The 16,789-nt window shown below is 45.2% G+C and overlaps 3 protein-coding genes across 11 annotated transcripts in view; 1 reads left to right on the top strand and 2 right to left on the bottom strand.

Moving 5' to 3' along the window:
* LOC119179667 (uncharacterized) overlaps positions 1-16,789 on the bottom strand; it is a 224,172-nt gene that overhangs the window by 45,692 nt on the left and 161,691 nt on the right. The gene's annotated exons all lie outside the window — the stretch shown is intronic.
* On the bottom strand, positions 260-3,910 carry LOC142767637 (uncharacterized). Its single transcript, XM_075869758.1, has 3 exons — positions 2,608-3,910; positions 1,921-2,038; positions 260-1,525 (listed from the first exon to the last, which is right to left on the bottom strand). The coding sequence occupies exons 1-3, from the start codon at positions 3,658-3,660 to the stop codon at positions 273-275; spliced, it is 2,424 nt and encodes an 807-aa protein (XP_075725873.1). The 5' UTR covers positions 3,661-3,910; the 3' UTR covers positions 260-272.
* Positions 3,967-8,158, top strand: LOC142767638 (uncharacterized). Of its 8 annotated transcripts, XR_012885060.1 has the most exons (13): positions 3,967-4,303; positions 4,365-4,468; positions 4,594-4,707; positions 4,814-5,000; positions 5,116-5,205; positions 5,796-5,831; positions 5,892-5,927; positions 5,997-6,029; positions 6,093-6,131; positions 6,214-6,245; positions 6,648-6,827; positions 7,624-7,843; positions 7,916-8,030. XR_012885060.1 is itself a non-coding variant. In XM_075869762.1 (12 exons), exons 1-12 carry the CDS (start codon positions 4,102-4,104, stop codon positions 8,041-8,043), a joined length of 1,221 nt encoding a protein of 406 aa, XP_075725877.1. In that variant the 5' UTR covers positions 3,975-4,101; the 3' UTR covers positions 8,044-8,158. The 8 variants fall into 8 exon arrangements, 7 of the variants coding, with proteins under 7 accessions (XP_075725874.1, XP_075725876.1, XP_075725877.1 ...); XM_075869762.1 differs by lacking the exon at positions 6,648-6,827 and having other exon boundaries at positions 3,975-4,303; positions 7,916-8,158; XM_075869759.1 differs by lacking the exon at positions 6,648-6,827 and having other exon boundaries at positions 3,974-4,303; positions 5,892-6,029; positions 7,916-8,158.

Raw genomic sequence — 16,789 nt, 5'->3', positions numbered from 1 at the left:
GAATTTAATCATTGGGTTCGCCTGGAAAATGTGCAAGTGCCTTTGAAATGGTCCCCATAAGAACCGAGTTGAGCCCACATTCTTATAAGAACAACCTAAAATAATAGGGAATGTTGGACATGCTGGCATGGCATGAGCAAGGCAGTAGTTAAATGTGTAGCATGTCAGTTACATGCAACTCCAAGTGCGTTCACACTTATCATAAAAAGTATAACATGACACCTTTAAAATTTTCCAAAAAGCTAAATGCAAACAAAAATCAGGTAATCTTTTTATGGGAAACGATTGGCAAGATTACAAAAAAATTGCCTTTCGTTCCAGTCAATCCACAGGCATGGAGCTGCCTGCCTGTCCACTTCGACGACATTCTGTGCCACCCACTTCTGAACACATGAAATGTGTGTTGTGCCGAAACACAGAGAACTAACATAGCTGTTAGACACAAAATAAATCCTTTTTCTGTCACTGCAGCTAACTGACACAATATGCTGGATCTTAGCATGCATATTGTCTCGCAGTCGTACAGCTGTGCAGTTAGTTTTTTGAGGCCTTTGATATTGTTCGCTGTGGAACATGCGTCCAGAGATGCGAACTCTATCATATTCCTCAACAGGCCCTGTGATTTGGTGTGGGACTTGCGCTTCAATAATTCTATGAATGGACTCACTGACAGCTCTTGGTTTTCCCAAAAGGGCCAGCGACTCTTCTTTGTTGCACAAATCAGAGCACAAGAAATTCTTAACTTGCTCACTAGCGGCTGCATTGTGTGCGCCAACTTTGCTGGCCATAAGCACTCTGCTCATCACTTGGTGAGGCACTCCTTTAGCGGAAGTGACGAGCTTTTTAATCTTTCCTAAGCCCGCCTCAAAGACAAAGCAAGAGTGTGCCCAGAGTGGCCCTTGCATTGTAACACTTTTTGCAAGGTGCAACAACAAGTGTACATTCGAAGTCATTTCCTTCTTAGAGTAGAGAACTTGGACTTGAATAACAAATTGCACAAGACACTCAGTACTATCCCTGATGTCTTTGGCTGAGACAGTATCTCCAAGTAGGAGGTATACAGCTTTCACCAGCAAGCTAAAGTGTTTGTGGTACTTGCCAGGCAAGATTCTGTGAACACAAACAAGGCTGTAATACAACAGCCACTGTTGCCACTCGCTTGCCTTCCAAAACTTTCTCAGTTCAACAGATCTTGGCAGGCGCGTGATGCATTGAGGAGGCTTAATGGCACAAAGCCTTTCGTCAACCATCCTAATCAACTGTGGCGACCCTATATAATATGGAGCGCCTACACCAGACATCCACAGCTCCATAAACTGGCGTGTGACACCAAGTAAAACCCCATGCATATAATCAGGCGTGAAGCCCCACACAATGTCAAACCCCACCAAATTAATTAATGGGGAAGGCCCTTTAACTCCTCGCACATTAACACCAGTCCTGTGCACTTCAGCCATGTCTTGCATCATCCCTTCTTTAGTCCTGTCGGGTGGAGCTTCAGCGCTTATAGGGTACTTGACTGTTCCTGCAAAATAAAAATGATAGAAACAAATTAAATACAAAACTCGGGAGGGTGGGCAAAAAAACCTTTGCAGCAATGAATACTAGATTTTTCTAACTGGTAATAATATTCCTGCAAATGTCAGGTACTCCTAACTGCTGTAATAATGCATACAGATGTGAAGGCCACATGAAGCTTTCTAGAAGTTTGTAAAGTAAAGAAGAAGGCTAGCATGTCTTGAATGCACGTTAACTTTTAGTGTGACAAAAATACTTTAAGAAAAGAATGCGTGAAAATAAAATTAAGTAGGATGTAATAATAATGCACAAACCAAATTTCAGTAACAAAATAGTGATTGTGAAGCTGATATCCAGGATGTAGTCTGTCAGATATTTTTGTACACAAGTCAGTTTGCTTACCTTCAATGCATTTGCCAGGGTGCAAACACCAGCCACACCCAAAGTATCCATTATACTGGACTGTGTTCTGCATCAGAGCCCTGGCTGGAGCATCGGCTACAGCAGCGAAACAATAGACCTGTAATGTAACAAAAAGAATATAGTTTTAATGAAGAAATGGGACAGTGCTATATTGGTTTTCAAATTCAATCATACTCAAGTCTGGTCGGGATAAGATTTCTCGGTCCCGATTGCCTACTTTGTGCAAGCAGTAGAATGAGGCTAATCGTGGTGTAGAATGTCAATCTGAATCTGGCACAATTGTGAGTTCAAGTGGCTGTGCGACAGTGGTATTAAACTTGGCTCAAATGCTTGTGTGTTGACAATATGTATTTTTAAAGCAGTACCATTATTTGTTGTAACATAATTTTAAAAGAATTATAGTTAAATCAGGCACTTCACCAAAAGTCAAGAATATTTCGTGCATTGCTCAGTTTTTAAAGCGTTATATAGCAGTTAAATTAGACTAAAATGAAAGCTTTTTCATGAAGCCAAAAAAAACTAGTATCACTACAGTAGTAAGTTTTCATTTGCCTTCTCTTTTGCTGTTTCTTTTTTTAGTTTTTGGTTAAGGAATATTGCGGAAGGACACAATATGCAACTAAGTTTGCTAGGAGGAGACTACGCAATGAAATAGAAGTGGCTCACTTTTGATTGAAAGGTCTCTCCATCACATGTCCACTCGATACCACTCCTGGTAAGCGAGTCCATTTGCTTCGTGAATGCCTCCAACACCAATGTCATGTCTGGGTGGCACTGTCCATACCACAGTGTAGCAACAGTAACATTTTTCAAACGCAATCCGGGCGGCAACTCATTAATTGTCGTCTGCACGGGCCATATCGAAAACTTGGATGAGTTGAACACAGGACTACCATCCGAGTTTATGGTCAATGTGATGTCCATAGCGCCAAGACCCAGTTCTTTTCTTTGGTGCAGATACAAACTTCCGTCTGTAAAGTCTGTCATAGAGGCGGCGTGTGAACGATGTGCAAGTGCATTTAAAGAGTTTTTAAGTGACCTGGAAGTATCTTGAGACGAAAGAATTGAAGAAATCTGTTGCCCCATGGGAAGGGTCACAAAAAAACTTCCTTGCGCAGTAAGGGTATCTCCACTGTACAACTGTTGGCATTGTGTACATGTTGCATTGAATTCTTTTCTTTTCTTAAGGTCCCCGTCACATTCGCCGAGAAGGCAAATGCAGTTGGGACAATAGAAATGAAAGCCCATGCTATCAGTGGAGACTCCCGCAAATTTCTTAAACAGAAACTTCGTGTCAGGGAGATCCTTTCTTTTCATTAAAAAACTGACTAGTTTCATCAGGTGTTCTACCTGTGTCCACGCCAGGCCAAAGTTAACAGCAAAGTCCATGACTAGGGTCACGATGTCTTCAGCAGATAAATCGGAGTCAAAGGAGCCATCAGTTTCACGATCATCCTCCTTTGCGTTCTCTGCCAGGGCTTCCTCATCGTCGCTCGGTCCCGACTCTTCGCACTCGTCGACTTCATCGTTTGCCCAGACGCGAACTGGCGAATTATCAGCAGGTTCATCTGCAGCAGCATTACCATCAGACATCACGTTTTCCACTTGGCTAGTGTCAGTCGCGAGGCGAGACGCCCTGTACCGCGTTGATCTGGGCAGCTCTTTCCCATCGAAGGATGGCTCTAGATATAACTTCCGTCGTTTAGGCGTCCGGGACATGTTAGCGGTACAGAATGTACACTTCGAACTGTGGTAAAATGCCTTCAGTCTAATAAAAAAAATACAAATCGATATGTATTAGCGTGCGCTTGAGTGGAAATCTTTCGATCCACGAAAGCGCAAACGCCATGCAAACGACTTGAGATCTGGATTCAGTCGGCTTTGTAACGGCTTAGCAATGAAGTGAATAATAGGTAATATATTTTTATTTGCATTTCTAGCACCGAACGTTACAGGTTTTTTATTTATATATAGGCCGTTTCTTTAACAACGTTATTTATGAATTTGTACGCGTTTAAATTCAGGCCAGGCCAAGCAGTTTTGGCTTGGTTGGTTGAGCTGAGCGAAGCCGGGCCAAGCTGAGTACAATCCACTTTGTGTCAGGCCCGCGTTACCCACGTGCGCGCTGAGCCCGTTGACTGTCATATTTGGTTCGATATAATGTTCGCGCTAGTTCGCTTTCTAGATAGTGACCATGCACATGACACTCGTAGATATGTTGTGCGAGTGGAGGATATCCATGATTTTCATCCGAAGCACGAGACGGATTTCGATGGCAAGGCAGTGTATGTCGTTCACTGGGAGGATGAAGCAAACGGTGACGACACGGGTGAATATAAAGCCCAGATACTTCGACTTGGCGGTAAGTGCATCCATCTACCCTGATCTACGCGTTAGTCTAATATCCACACTTGCACTTTCAGCCACAGAGAAAGAAGCTCGGGAATCGCCAAAAAGAATTCCGATCCCTAAAATTGCAGTTGAGGAAGGCTCGGACGTTGAAGGAGCTGTGACCAAGAAGGCCACTGTAAGTGCGCACTTGTTCATTCGCAAATCTTTTTTTTTTTAGGTGTTTCTCTTTTTTTTCGAATCTATTAAGGAAGTGCGAATTATTTTAAGATATTGGGAGTATGTCTAATCCAAAATTTGCAGGCTGCAAGAATGAAAAAAACAGCTGTCAACCGAACTGCAGCAAAAAAAGACCGGTACGAGCAGATCTTGAAAAAGCAGATGAGCCACGCTCTCCGACAGAACTCGGAACAAACTGTGAGCGTGTATTAACTATATAATACCCGATTTCCTTAAACTTCTTTTCTTCTTTTCACTGTGAATAAGCTTCAGTGAAGCAAAAAAAAAAAAAATGTTTACGCAGCGAAAAACGCGACTGAGTTCATCATCAAGCTCGGATGACTCTCTCGTGTCCAGCTCAGAAGTAACAGAAGAGAAGAAAAAAACCAAATTTTGGAAAAAGAGATGCAAGGAGCTGCGGCAAGACAACATCTTCTTGCAAGAACAAGTTAGCTCACAGCAGGTGCTGTTAAACTCAAAATTTCTGAGGTGTAAGTACAATAATTATATATTGATTTTAGTTCTTAAAATGAGAAAGTTTTTTTATATGTTGATGACAACCTGTTAATTTCATAGCTAGTGAGCATTTCTTGAATATTTTGACAGTTGAAGACCTGCAGCACAGCAAAGAGGCTGACGTTGAGAGCTGCACTGTACAAGCTAGAAAGGAGACAGCAAAGGCCACAAGCAACCTAGGTGCATATTCATTTTTGTTATTAAATTTAGTGTTATTAGTTTCATACTACATAGAATTGACAATCATCTGTAGCATATAGCATAAGAGCACTTCTTGAGCTAGAGTACTTAAAGCAGTATTCCCTTCTCATGTAATGGATCAAGATGCATAATCGGTTACTTCATAATCACTAATTATTTTTCAGATTTACTTAAAGCACTTTGCAGTATACTATTTGCAGTCCAGTGAGTCAACAAAGCTTGTTCCTGCTGGGAAAGAATTCAAAGGATCATGCATGTTTGATGACTTTTGCCTTGAGACTTGCTAGGAAATGCAATGTTGCACTTCCTTAGCAAATGACATTTGACACAATGAAACACACAAGTAACCAGGATGTTCATGTATTGCTTCCATCACTGCATGAATTGTATGTGCAATAGTATTAAATATAAAATTAGCAAGTTTTGTAAATTGGTGTACTATGCACACAGATCTGATTTTTTTGCATGCATAAATGAAGTAAAATGATGCATGCCAAAAATTGCAAGAGGCTAGATTATTTTCTCAATACAGCCTTTGTAACTGATTTTAAAATTGCAAAAAAATGCAGTAAAGTCCATTCAAGAGACTGTGCCTGGGTCACCGAGTAAGTTGGAGGATGTTTGTCTATTCCTGTGAGATCTAAATTTTGGCTTTTTCACACCAGATGCTGGCAGTCTACACTCACGAAGTGCCATTGATGGTAAGGCTTTAGGTTTATTTCTATTGTATTGCTTACGTGTAATTATAACAATGCAAAATATTTATGCAGACTTCATAGAGGAACCTCCCACTTCGATGACTGGTGAGTTACAGGCTTATGTGTAGTATTTGTGTAAACATTTAGCTTTGCTCCTTGTGTTTCCAGCATGTGCAGCAAAAGAATCTGATGACCTGCCTAGTCCAAGTAGGCTTTTTTACTTGTGTGCTTCTATTGTAGGAAACTACTGAATTTCCATGTTTCACAAATTTGCAACATCTTTTTTCAGGGAAATGTTTTTCATATTTAGAAGATGGCTCTGTGAGTATATATTTTGCACTTTACCTGTGAAGTTCAAGCACACAATGAAATTAGCATAATGTTGCATTCTTTGAACATGATTGATGCAAATGGTCAAAAAGTAAATAATTTCAAATCTATACTGTAGATGCCAACATAAATTGTAGCATGTTATATGTTCACACCAGCAACTATGGTAGCTTGAATTAAATGTGTTTACATTCAGTAAATTGAGTGATTGCATCCCAACTAATTGTCACTTCATTACATTATACTTACATCTAGCTTCACAGCACTGATTTAGTTACAGCACTCATTTGTAATCTTAGTGACCATGATTTACTATTATCTTTGTGCACACAGCCTCTTTTCTAATATAATACTCCTATTGAGGACAGAACACACTATATTCAAAATTTGCAGATCCCTTCACATTGACATCCCGTATAATCATGTGATTTTGGGACATGAAACCCATGATATTATTATAAGCCGTGTGAAACAAACTGCCTGCCGAACAGCTCAGAGGTGCCTCCACAATAACGATGTGCAGCTACTTGGCATGTTGCCAATGACAGTGGTGCAAAACAGCAGCAGTTGTTGGTAAGTTTGTGAAATCTTCTGCAGTACATGTTACATTTTAGCTTCTAGAAAGTACAGGTGGCTTGTATACTTGCCCTTGTCAATTTCGGTAGCTAGATATATTACCAATACCACAGATAATTTGGACATTTAGAAACACTATATGAGGTGGCAAAAGCATGTGCATATCCGAATACAAATCGAATAGTGGCCCTGCGAATATTTTAATTCGTGAATTGAATATGTGCTCTTCAAATTCTCAAATACTGAAAGTCGGCAACACCTACATTATGGAACATGTAATAATTACATATGCCCTAAATTGTAGTATGCATTAATCATCATATATAGGTTGACATCTGGTGTGTATGTCTGCTAACAAAAAATTAAATACAGGGCTACCAAAAATATTGTTTAAAGTACCTGTATCTAGACCGCTGCTGTCTTTTTGCCAAAGTGGCGCGAAAATGCCTCCTCTCTCACGTGAATATCCGATAGCGTGCGGTGGCAAAGCCAAGGAGCATTTCAAATCTCTTACATAGTCCGGTGCTCACCAGCTGGTAAGCATACAATAAACTGCAGTGATGCAAGGCTGCCCCCCCCCCTTCCCCACACAACCTGTTTCACAAGTCAAGTAAACAAAAAAAGAAACCATGCTCATTACCACATTCAGAAAAAAATTATATTGCACAAAAACTTGTAATAATAAAATTTTTGCTATTCAATATTTGTACGCCTGCTAAGTTGAACTTCTTTGTCAGCCAATAATAATTACAGGAACAAGATGTTGCATCGCTCTCTTCCTTGATATTTACAGTTTCATCTTCAAAAGGGCATCTGCCTGACGCCTATTCAGGCAAAAAGAATTCTGTCTCACAAGAAGGCAAGGCTGGTGGTGAAGGAAACGGCACAAGCCATATGGTCCCAGAAAGGGCTAGCGTCACGCAGTGTTAAAGGTGGCGTAGCTCCAGGAAGAAGGAACCTCGGCGAGGTTGCAAAGCCTGCGCTGACACCTGAAAAGGTCGCGGTTCTGGAAGGTTGGTCTGCTGTGTATATGTGCTAAATCTATCCTGAGAAGTGCACGTAACATGTCACCTGTTCTTTTACAGAAACACTCAACCATTGGTCGCATGTGACAGGCGCCGACTCGTCCATTGCAGCCCGAAACTTGACCAGCATACTAACTGAAAAAATTCAGGATTGCATCAAGGCAGAGCGACGAAAACCTCCACAGTAAATGTACTGCGAAATGCATTCAATCCATAGATAACCCAACGAAGACCAAAGACTAGGGCTGTGCAATGTTTTTTCTGCATTAATAAATAGAATCGTCTCATATACACTCAACATAAGTCCTTTGGAGTCTTTCATGTGCTTAGAATGCTCATTTGCACGTTCAAAGTTAAGAACATCTCAACTGGGAATGCGTTCTAACTGGTCCCAGTTGTCAACTGGGAATGCATTCTCAACTGGTCCCAGTTGCCAACTGGGAATAGGTTCCCAACTGGTCCCAGTTGCCAACTGGGAATAGATTCCCAACTGGGAATAGATTCCCAACTGGGAAAAATTCCCAACTGGAAAAGTGTTCCTTAAACCAGTTCAACTGGGACCAGTTGAAACCAGTTAGATTCCCAGTTACAGATCGCAGTCTATAGACACATCGCAGTCTATAGTCTGCCATTGCCACGGTGGCGGGTATGCTACAGGAGCCATTAAACTGTGTTCAAGTGAGACTCCAGTTTCCTCAGCTAGACTCTTCAGGCGAACTGAGAAGGGCTGCCTCATCGAAGGCCTGTTTTGAAACAGAGTTGAGCTTGACAAATCATTAATTGTAGAGTATGAGGGGTGCTTCTTGTCTGCTTTCACCTTAAGAAAATATACAAAGCACATGCAAGTTCTCTGCAGGTGAAGAGACCACTCATTTGACTCAACGTAAAGGCTTTCTACGGGGCTGGTGCGAAAAGCACCCGTAGAAAGGCGGATGCCCAGATGGTGCACGGGGTCCAGCATTTTCAAGGCACTTTGAGTGGCAGACTGATAGACAACGGCCCCATAATCTAAGCGGGTACGAATAAGGCTTCTATAGAGGTTCATGAGGCATTGCCTATCACTACCCCACGTAGTACGTGACAACACTTTTATAACATTCATGGCTTTTAAACATTTTGTTTTTAAATACTTTATGTGTGGTACGAAGGTCAACTTGTTGTCCAAGATTAAGCCTAGGAATTTATGCTCCGCATTCACAGACAGACGTTGGCCGTTCAGTTCAATGTCGGGTTCTGAGTGCATGCCTCTCTTTCGAGAGAACAAGACACACGTGCTTTTTCCTGGGTTCAGCCGGAATCCGTTTTCCTCTGCCCATTTGGAGACCTTGTTTAAACCTAACTGAACCTGTCGCTCACACATTGCTAGGTTGCATGACTTAAAGCCAAGCTGGACGTCATCGACATATGTGGAATAGAACATGTTGCGGGGAATGGACAGGTGCAAGGAATTCATTTTTATAATAAAAAGTGTACAACTAAGTACACCACCTTGCGGTACTCCCGTTTCTTGCACAAATATTTGGGAGAGAATACTGCCCACACGGACGCGGAATTTCCGATTGGACAAGTAACTCTCGATTATGGAAAGCATTCTGCCGCGCACACCCAGGTGAGACAAGTCTCTTAATATCCCAAAACGCCATGTTGTGTCGTAAGCCTTCTCGATATCGAGAAACACTGAGAGGAAGTATTGTTTGTGGACAAAAGCGTCTCGGATCTGTGCCTCGATACGCACCAGATGGTCGGTGGTGGATCTACCCTCCCGAAACCCACACTGAAATTGGTCGAGCAGATGGTGTGTTTCAAGGAAATGTAAAAGTCGGCGGTTTATCATTTTTTCAAAAAGTTTACAAACGCAGCTGGTTAGTGCAATGGGCCTGTAACTTGAAACTGAGGAAGGGTCCTTGCCCTGTTTCAAAATAGGGATAACAATAGCCTCTTTCCAAGAAGCAGGGATGGTACCTGAAAGCCAGATAGCATTGTATAGAGAGAGTAAAGTTTTTCGCGTTTCGAGCGGCAAGTTTTTCAACATTTCATATGTGACACGGTCGTAGCCTGGAGCGGAATTATTGCAAGAGTTTAGTGATGTTTGTAGCTCAGCTAAGTTGAAAGGTTGGTTGTATTCCTCGTAATTTGTGCACTTGGATTCTAGTTTCTGCTTTTCTATCTTTGCTTTGTGTCTTTGGAAAGCTTCAGTGTAGTGTGACGAGCTAGACACCTGCTCGTAGTGTGCACCGAGGAAGTTCGCTTGATCTTCCAGGCTATCACCTTGTGTGTTTACGAGTGGGACTGAGTGTACTTGTCTTCCTGCTACCCTACGAACCATGTTCCAGACTTTAGCCTCTTGTGTATATGAATTTATCCCTGATAAAAACTTGTGCCAGCTTTCTTTTCTGGCCTGCCGACGCGTTCTCCTGCCTCGAGATTTTATTTTTCTAAAGCTCTCAAGGTTTTCCGCTGTCGGCGAGTTCCGCAGCAACCTCCATGCCCTGTTCTGTTCCTTTCGCGCATTCTGGCACTCAGTGTTCCACCACGGAACGTGTCGTTTGCCGGGCAGTCCAGATGTTTGTGGAATGCACTTAGTTGCTGCGTCAGTAAGAAAAGCCGTGAAGTACTGCACAGCTTCATCTATGCCTAACCCGCATATGTCAGTCCAATTTAGGTGAGTAAGCTTTTGAAATCGTTCCCAGTTGGCTTTGTTTACCAGCCATTTGGGAACATGTGGAGGACATTCATTTGTTATTGGTGTACTCAAAACTAAAGGGAAATGGTCACTTCCGTATGGATTATTTATGACTTTCCACTGAAGTAATGGTACAAGTGAAGGAGATGCGATACTGAGGTCTATGGAAGAGTAAGTTTTGTTGGCAAGGTTATAGTATGTTGCCTCTTTCCTATTCAACAGACAAGCACCCGATGAAAGGAGGAATTTTTCAATGAGACGACCTCGGGCATCACAGCGAGAGTCACCCCACAGACCATTATGTGCGTTCAGGTCCCCAAGGACCAGATAAGGTTCAGGTAGTTCGTCGATTAAAGACTGGAATTGAAGTTTTTCGAGACGGTGGTGCGGAGGTATGTACAAAGAGCAAACAGTGACAAGTTTGTTTAGAATAACTGCTCGGACAGCCACCGCCTCGAGGGAAGTTTGAAGGGGTAATTGTGTGCATGCTATACCTTGACCTACTATAACCGCTACACCACCGGATGGTAGCATGGCATCATCTCTATCCTTTCGGAAGATTATATAGTTACGTAAAAAGTTTGTGTTAGTTCGTTTTAAGTGTGTCTCCTGTACACACAGCACTCTTGGATTGTGTTCATGGAGGAGTTCTTGTAAGTCATCGAGGTTTCGAAGAAGGCCTCGGATGTTCCACTGTAATATTTCTGTCTGCATATTTAAACAAGAGAGAGGCTGCTGTGTGTACAAAGAGTATCCTGTGTTGGAGTGAGGTCAATAATTCAGGTGGCAGGACGGTCGTCCGGCCCCGTTATTGGTTTTTTATTTTTCTTAACGCGCTCCAAGGAGGCGCGCCGCTCTTTTGGTACCAAGGGTACCGTTGTATCCATTGCCTTCGCAGAGGCACTGGTTGCCCGCACATGCGAGCTGGTGGTTCGGATTTTAGGCCTCGCCTGGTGTGGGGAGGCCTTGAGACCAGAGGACCCTGGAGTCTCCGGCCTCAATTCGCTAGGCGGCGGAGTAGACTGAACTACTGCCGCCTTGGGGGCAGGTGCCACAGCCGTCGGCTCGCTCTGCGCTGGCCGAAGGAGTGACGAGGGCTGCTGCGGCGTTGCCCCCTGACGCGCCGCATCAGCATATGTAGCGCCATAAAATGGCGACACTCTTCGTCTTGCTTCCTTAAATGTAATATTTTCTTTAATTTTCAATGTGATAATTTCTTTTTCTTTTTTCCAAAATGAGCAAGACCGTGAGTATGCTGCATGATTTCCGCCACAGTTCACACAGTGTGATGGTTCTTCGCAATTGTCAGAGTTGTGGCCTGACACTCCACATTGTGCACAAGTTTGGTGACCACGACAGCTTTGTGAGCCGTGGCCATACTTCTGGCATTTGAAACAACGACGTGGGTTAGGTATGTATGGTCTGATCGACGTCTTAGTGTAGCCTGTTTGAATACTTTCTGGGAGATGACTGGAAGCGAACGTGAGTATTAGGTGTTTTGTTGGTGTTGCCTTGTTGTCTCTTCTAATGGTGATCCTTTGTACATTGGTCACATTCTGACTCTTCCACCCCTCCAGAAGTTCCTCTTCAGTCAAGCTGAGCAAATCAGCATCAGATACTACTCCACGGGTTGTGTTCATGGATCTGTGTGGCGTTACAGTGATGGGAGTGTCACCAAAAGTTGAAAGATTCTGTAGCTTTTCAAACTGTTCTTTTCCTCGGACTTCAAGGAGAAGGTCTCCGCTGGCCATTTTGGTAACTTTGTACCCGGCTCCAAGAGTTTCTGTGAGACATCTGGCTACTACAAAGGGTGATACGGTTCTGGCTTGCTTGCTGCTTATTTCACTATGTATAACATGAAAATGGGGGAAGTTATCACTTGATTGGTTGAAAAAGCCTAAGTCTTCGGTGCGTACACGCTTTAAGGCGGTACGATCACTTAATAGGGGAAATGCTTTATGCATGCCAGTTTAATTTTTTTTCAGAAGCGTTGGCGGCCACCCACCTCGGAGCCCAACAAGGGGACGCTACAAGTTTGTGGATGCTAAAACCTGGAGACGCCAGCCGTACAACGCAACTATAACCCAATGCGCCTAGACCAAGGTAGGCTATTTGCACAGGGTTAACCCTCGCCGCCAGGAAATATGGAAGTAAACAGAAGAGAGTAGAAGACAGGACAGATAAACAGTAAGAGATAAAGACGAAGATGTAGGGAGAGAGAGATAGGAAAAGGCGACTGCCGATTTCCCCTGGGTGGGTCAGCCCAGAGGTGCCGTCTACGTGAAGCCGGGGCCAAAGGGGTGTGTTGCTTCTGCCGGGGGGCCTTAAAGGTCCAATCACCCAGCGTCAGCTCAACCCCCAGGATCCCCTTTTCCCCGGACACGGCAAAGCCACGCACGGCTAGGCGTGGGAGGGAGCCGAAACTCCCCCGTTAGCTCGGGTCCGTGGTGTCGCTACACACCAAACGCCTACTTGCGCAGGCGCCCCTGCGGGGGGCCTCGCCTGGTGAGGGGAGGCCTTGAGACCAGAGGACCCTGGAGTCTCCGGCCTCAATTCGTTAGGAGGCGGAGTAGCCTGAACTACTGCCGCCTTGGGGGCAGGTGCCACAGCCGTCGGCTCGCTCTGCGGTGGCCGAAGGAGTGGCGAGGGCTGGTGCGGCGTTGCCCCCTGACGCGCCGCATCAGCATATGTAGCGCCATAAAATGGCGACACTCTTCGTCTTGCTTCCTTGAATGTGATATTTTCTTTAATTTTCAATGTGATGATTTCCTTTTCTTTTTTCCAAAATGAGCAAGACCGTGAGTATGCGGCATGATCTCCACCACAGTTCACACAGTGTGATGGTTCTTCGCAATTGTCAGAATTGTGGCCTGACACTCCACATTGTGCACAAGTTTGGTGACCACGACAGCTTTGTGAGCCATGGCCATACTTCTGGCATTTAAAACAACGACGTGGGTTGGGTATGTATGGTCTGATCGACGTCTTTGTGTAGCCTGTTTGAATACTTTCTGGGAGATTACTGGAAGCGAACGTGAGTATCAGGTGTTTTGTTGGTGTTGTCTTGTTGTCTCTTCTAATGGTGATCCTTTGTACATTGGTCACATTCTGACTCTTCCACCCCTCCAGAAGTTCCTCTTCAGTCAAGCTGAGCAAATCAGCATCAGATACTACTCCACGGGTTGTGTTCATGGATCTGTGTGGCGTTACAGTGATGGGAGTGTCACCAAAAGTTGAAAGATTCTGTAGCTTTTCGAACTGTTCTTTTCCTCGGACTTCAAGGAGGAAGTCTCCGCTGGCCATTTTGGTAACTTTGTACCCGGCTCCAAGAGTTTCTGTGAGACATCTGGCTACTACAAAGGGTGATACGGTTCTGGCTTGCTTGCTGCTTATTTCACTATGTATAACATGAAAATGGGGGAAGTTTTCACTTGATCGGTTGAAAAAGCCTAAGTCTTCGGTGCGTACACGCTTTAAGGCGGTACGATCACTTAATAGGGGAAATGCTTTATGCATGCCAGTTTAATTTTCTTCAGAAGCGTTGGCGGCCACCCACCACGGAGCCCAACAAGGGGACGCTACAAGTTTGTGGATGCTAAAACCTGCAGACGCCAGCCGTACAACGCAACTATAACCCAATGCGCCTAGACCAAGGTAGGCTATTTGCACAGGGTTAACCCTAGCCGCCAGGAAGTTTGGAAGTAAACAGAAGAGAGTAGAAGACAGGACAGATAAACAGTAAGAGATAAAGACGAAGATGTAGGGAGAGAGAGATAGGAAAAGGCGACTGCCGATTTCCCCTGGGTGGGTCAGCCCAGGGGTGCCGTCTACGTGAAGCCGGGGCCAAAGGGGTGTGTTGCCTCTGCCGGGGGGCCTTAAAGGTCCAATCACCCAGCGTCGGCTCAACCCCCAGGATCCCCTTTTCCCCGGACACGGCAAAGCCACGCACGGCTAGGCGTGGGAGGGAGTAGAAACTCCCCCGTTAGCTCGGGTCCGTGGTGTCGCTACACACCAAACGCCTACTTGCGCAGGCGCCCCTGCGGGGTTGAAGACGCCTATAGTCAGTCCCTTTGTCTCTTGTGAGTTTCGGATATGGCGGAGGGTATAACCTGCGTTCGAGCGGATAATATTGCAGTAATGCATTGTACGTTAGTGGTATGGTTTCTCTTGCCTCCGATTCTGTTGTTGAGTGGGAGGTGCCTCGGATCTTGTATGGGAATGCCCGGTTGACGCATTCGCGGGCTGCGGTGTGTGCCGCTTCATTTCCCTCGAGACCTTCATGACCCGGAATCCACAGGATGCATGTGTAGGGAGGAGGATTGATTGTCCATGCGCTTTAGTAGTCTAATCGCCACCGTGGACACCCTGCCTTTCAGGTAGTTCCGGGCAGCTGTTTGTGAATCGGTAAAGACCACGATGGGATCCTCACTCGTCTGGGTGGCGAGCGCTATAGCAGCCTCTTCAGCTGTTCCCGCACGTTTGGCGAGGATAGTCGCCGATGCCAGTACCGCGCCCTTGTAATCTGCGACGGTGATCGCGAAAGCATTCCGTCCCGGATATTTGGCTGCGTCCACGTATCGCGCCTGCGGGTTATCGCCATGCTTTTTCCGAATCATGTTAACCCTGGTGAGCCGCCTTTCTCGGTGATGTTGAGGATGCATGTTCCGAGGGATTTGCTGAATTTCAAGGCTTTCTTGCAGCTGTGACGGTATTTTGCCCTTGCGTTCTTCGTTGGGTTCTAGGGTGGTCTGGTATCCTGTGCACCGAAGGACGGCTTGCCCTGTGAGTGACAGCTTGAGTCTCTCGACCTGGTTTATGAGGTGTGCTTCGATGAGTTCTTCCCATGTATTATGAACTCCCATGCGAAGCAGTCGGTCAGTAGAGGCGGCTGGTGGCAGTCCTAGGGCAAGCTTTGTAGCCTTTCGTATCGGCAGATTAAGTTTTTGTTTCTCTGCTGTCTTCAGGTTGAGATAGGGAGTTCCGTACGTTATGCGGCTGTAAAGGAGAGCTTGTACCATTTTTAGGGTGTCATGCTCTTTGAAGCCACTGCGGCGATTAGCCACCCTTCGGATTAGATGGGTGAGCTGTGTCACAGTGTTCTGTAGTCGGGGTGCGGAGCCAGAACCATCTTTATGTATGTGTAATCCAAGGACTCGAAGCGAGTCAACTTGTGGTATTTGGACAGTCTGTAGTATTTGGACTCCCTGGACTTGTAGATCAGGAGTGTCGTAGCTCGGTGGTCTACCCCGGGTGCGTGCCGCAAGTACTAACAGTTCCGACTTTTCCGGAGCACATTGGAGGCCGCAGGTCTTGAGATATCCTTAATTGAGTGATGTTAACCGCCTCTTGAAGTCCGTCCTCCTGTTCACCCGTGCTTGAACCTCTTGTCCACATAGTGATATCATCGGCGACTAACGCGTGATGTATCCCAGGGAGAGCGTCCAAGAGACATGGGAGCTTAAGAAGGGCCAAGTGGAAAAGCACTGGTGATATCACTGAGCCCTGCGGCGTGCCTTTGTTAGGGAGTTGAAAAAGCTCGCTCCTGATATTGGCAATCTCTACAGTGGCAGTGCGGTTGGTGAGGAAAGCCAGCATATAGGCGTATGTCTTGGCACCACAGCCGACATCATCCAGGCTACGACGAATGGCTTCGTGGCTCACATTGTCAAATGCGCCCTTTACGTCCAAAGCTAGAAAGATGACTTAATGTGCTTGCTCAAGCAGAGAAGAATATCTTCCTTTATCTGCAAGAGGACGTCTTGTGTGCTGAGCATTTGGCGGAAGCCGAACATGGTGTTCGGGTAGTGACCATTGTCTTCGAGATGTGTGGTGAGCCGCTCATTTACCATGTACTCAAAGAGTTTCCCAGCGCAAGATGTAAGGGAAATGGGACGAAGATTCGCAATCGAGATTGGCTTGTTCGGCTTGGGTACCATGGTCACCTCTGAGTGCTTCTATGCTTGTGGTAGCTCGCCCTTCCTCCAGCAGTCGTTATAGTGCCGAAGGAGCGCCGTCAACGCCCGGGGCGGTAGCTGTCATAGGTGCTTATTGGTCACTCTGTCTTTTCCTGGGCTCGTGTTGCGCGTAAGCTTAGTGAGGGCCACGTGTAGCTCTGCCAGCGTGAAAGGCTGGTCTAGTGCTCCGTTCGGTGCTACTCGGTACTCCCTGGGTGTCGAATTCTTGATGGAGGTAGCTTGCTGGTTAACCGAGCAGTTTTGATTGAAGTTCTTGGAGTGACTGGTGCTCTGTGA

The sequence above is a fragment of the Rhipicephalus microplus genome, chromosome 7 (genome assembly GCF_043290135.1).
Source record: "Rhipicephalus microplus isolate Deutch F79 chromosome 7, USDA_Rmic, whole genome shotgun sequence".
In the NCBI taxonomy this organism is placed as follows: Eukaryota; Metazoa; Arthropoda; class Arachnida; order Ixodida; family Ixodidae; genus Rhipicephalus; species Rhipicephalus microplus.
The sequence above is the reverse complement of the archived record's forward strand: the minus strand, read 5'-3'. Positions and strand labels throughout refer to the sequence as shown.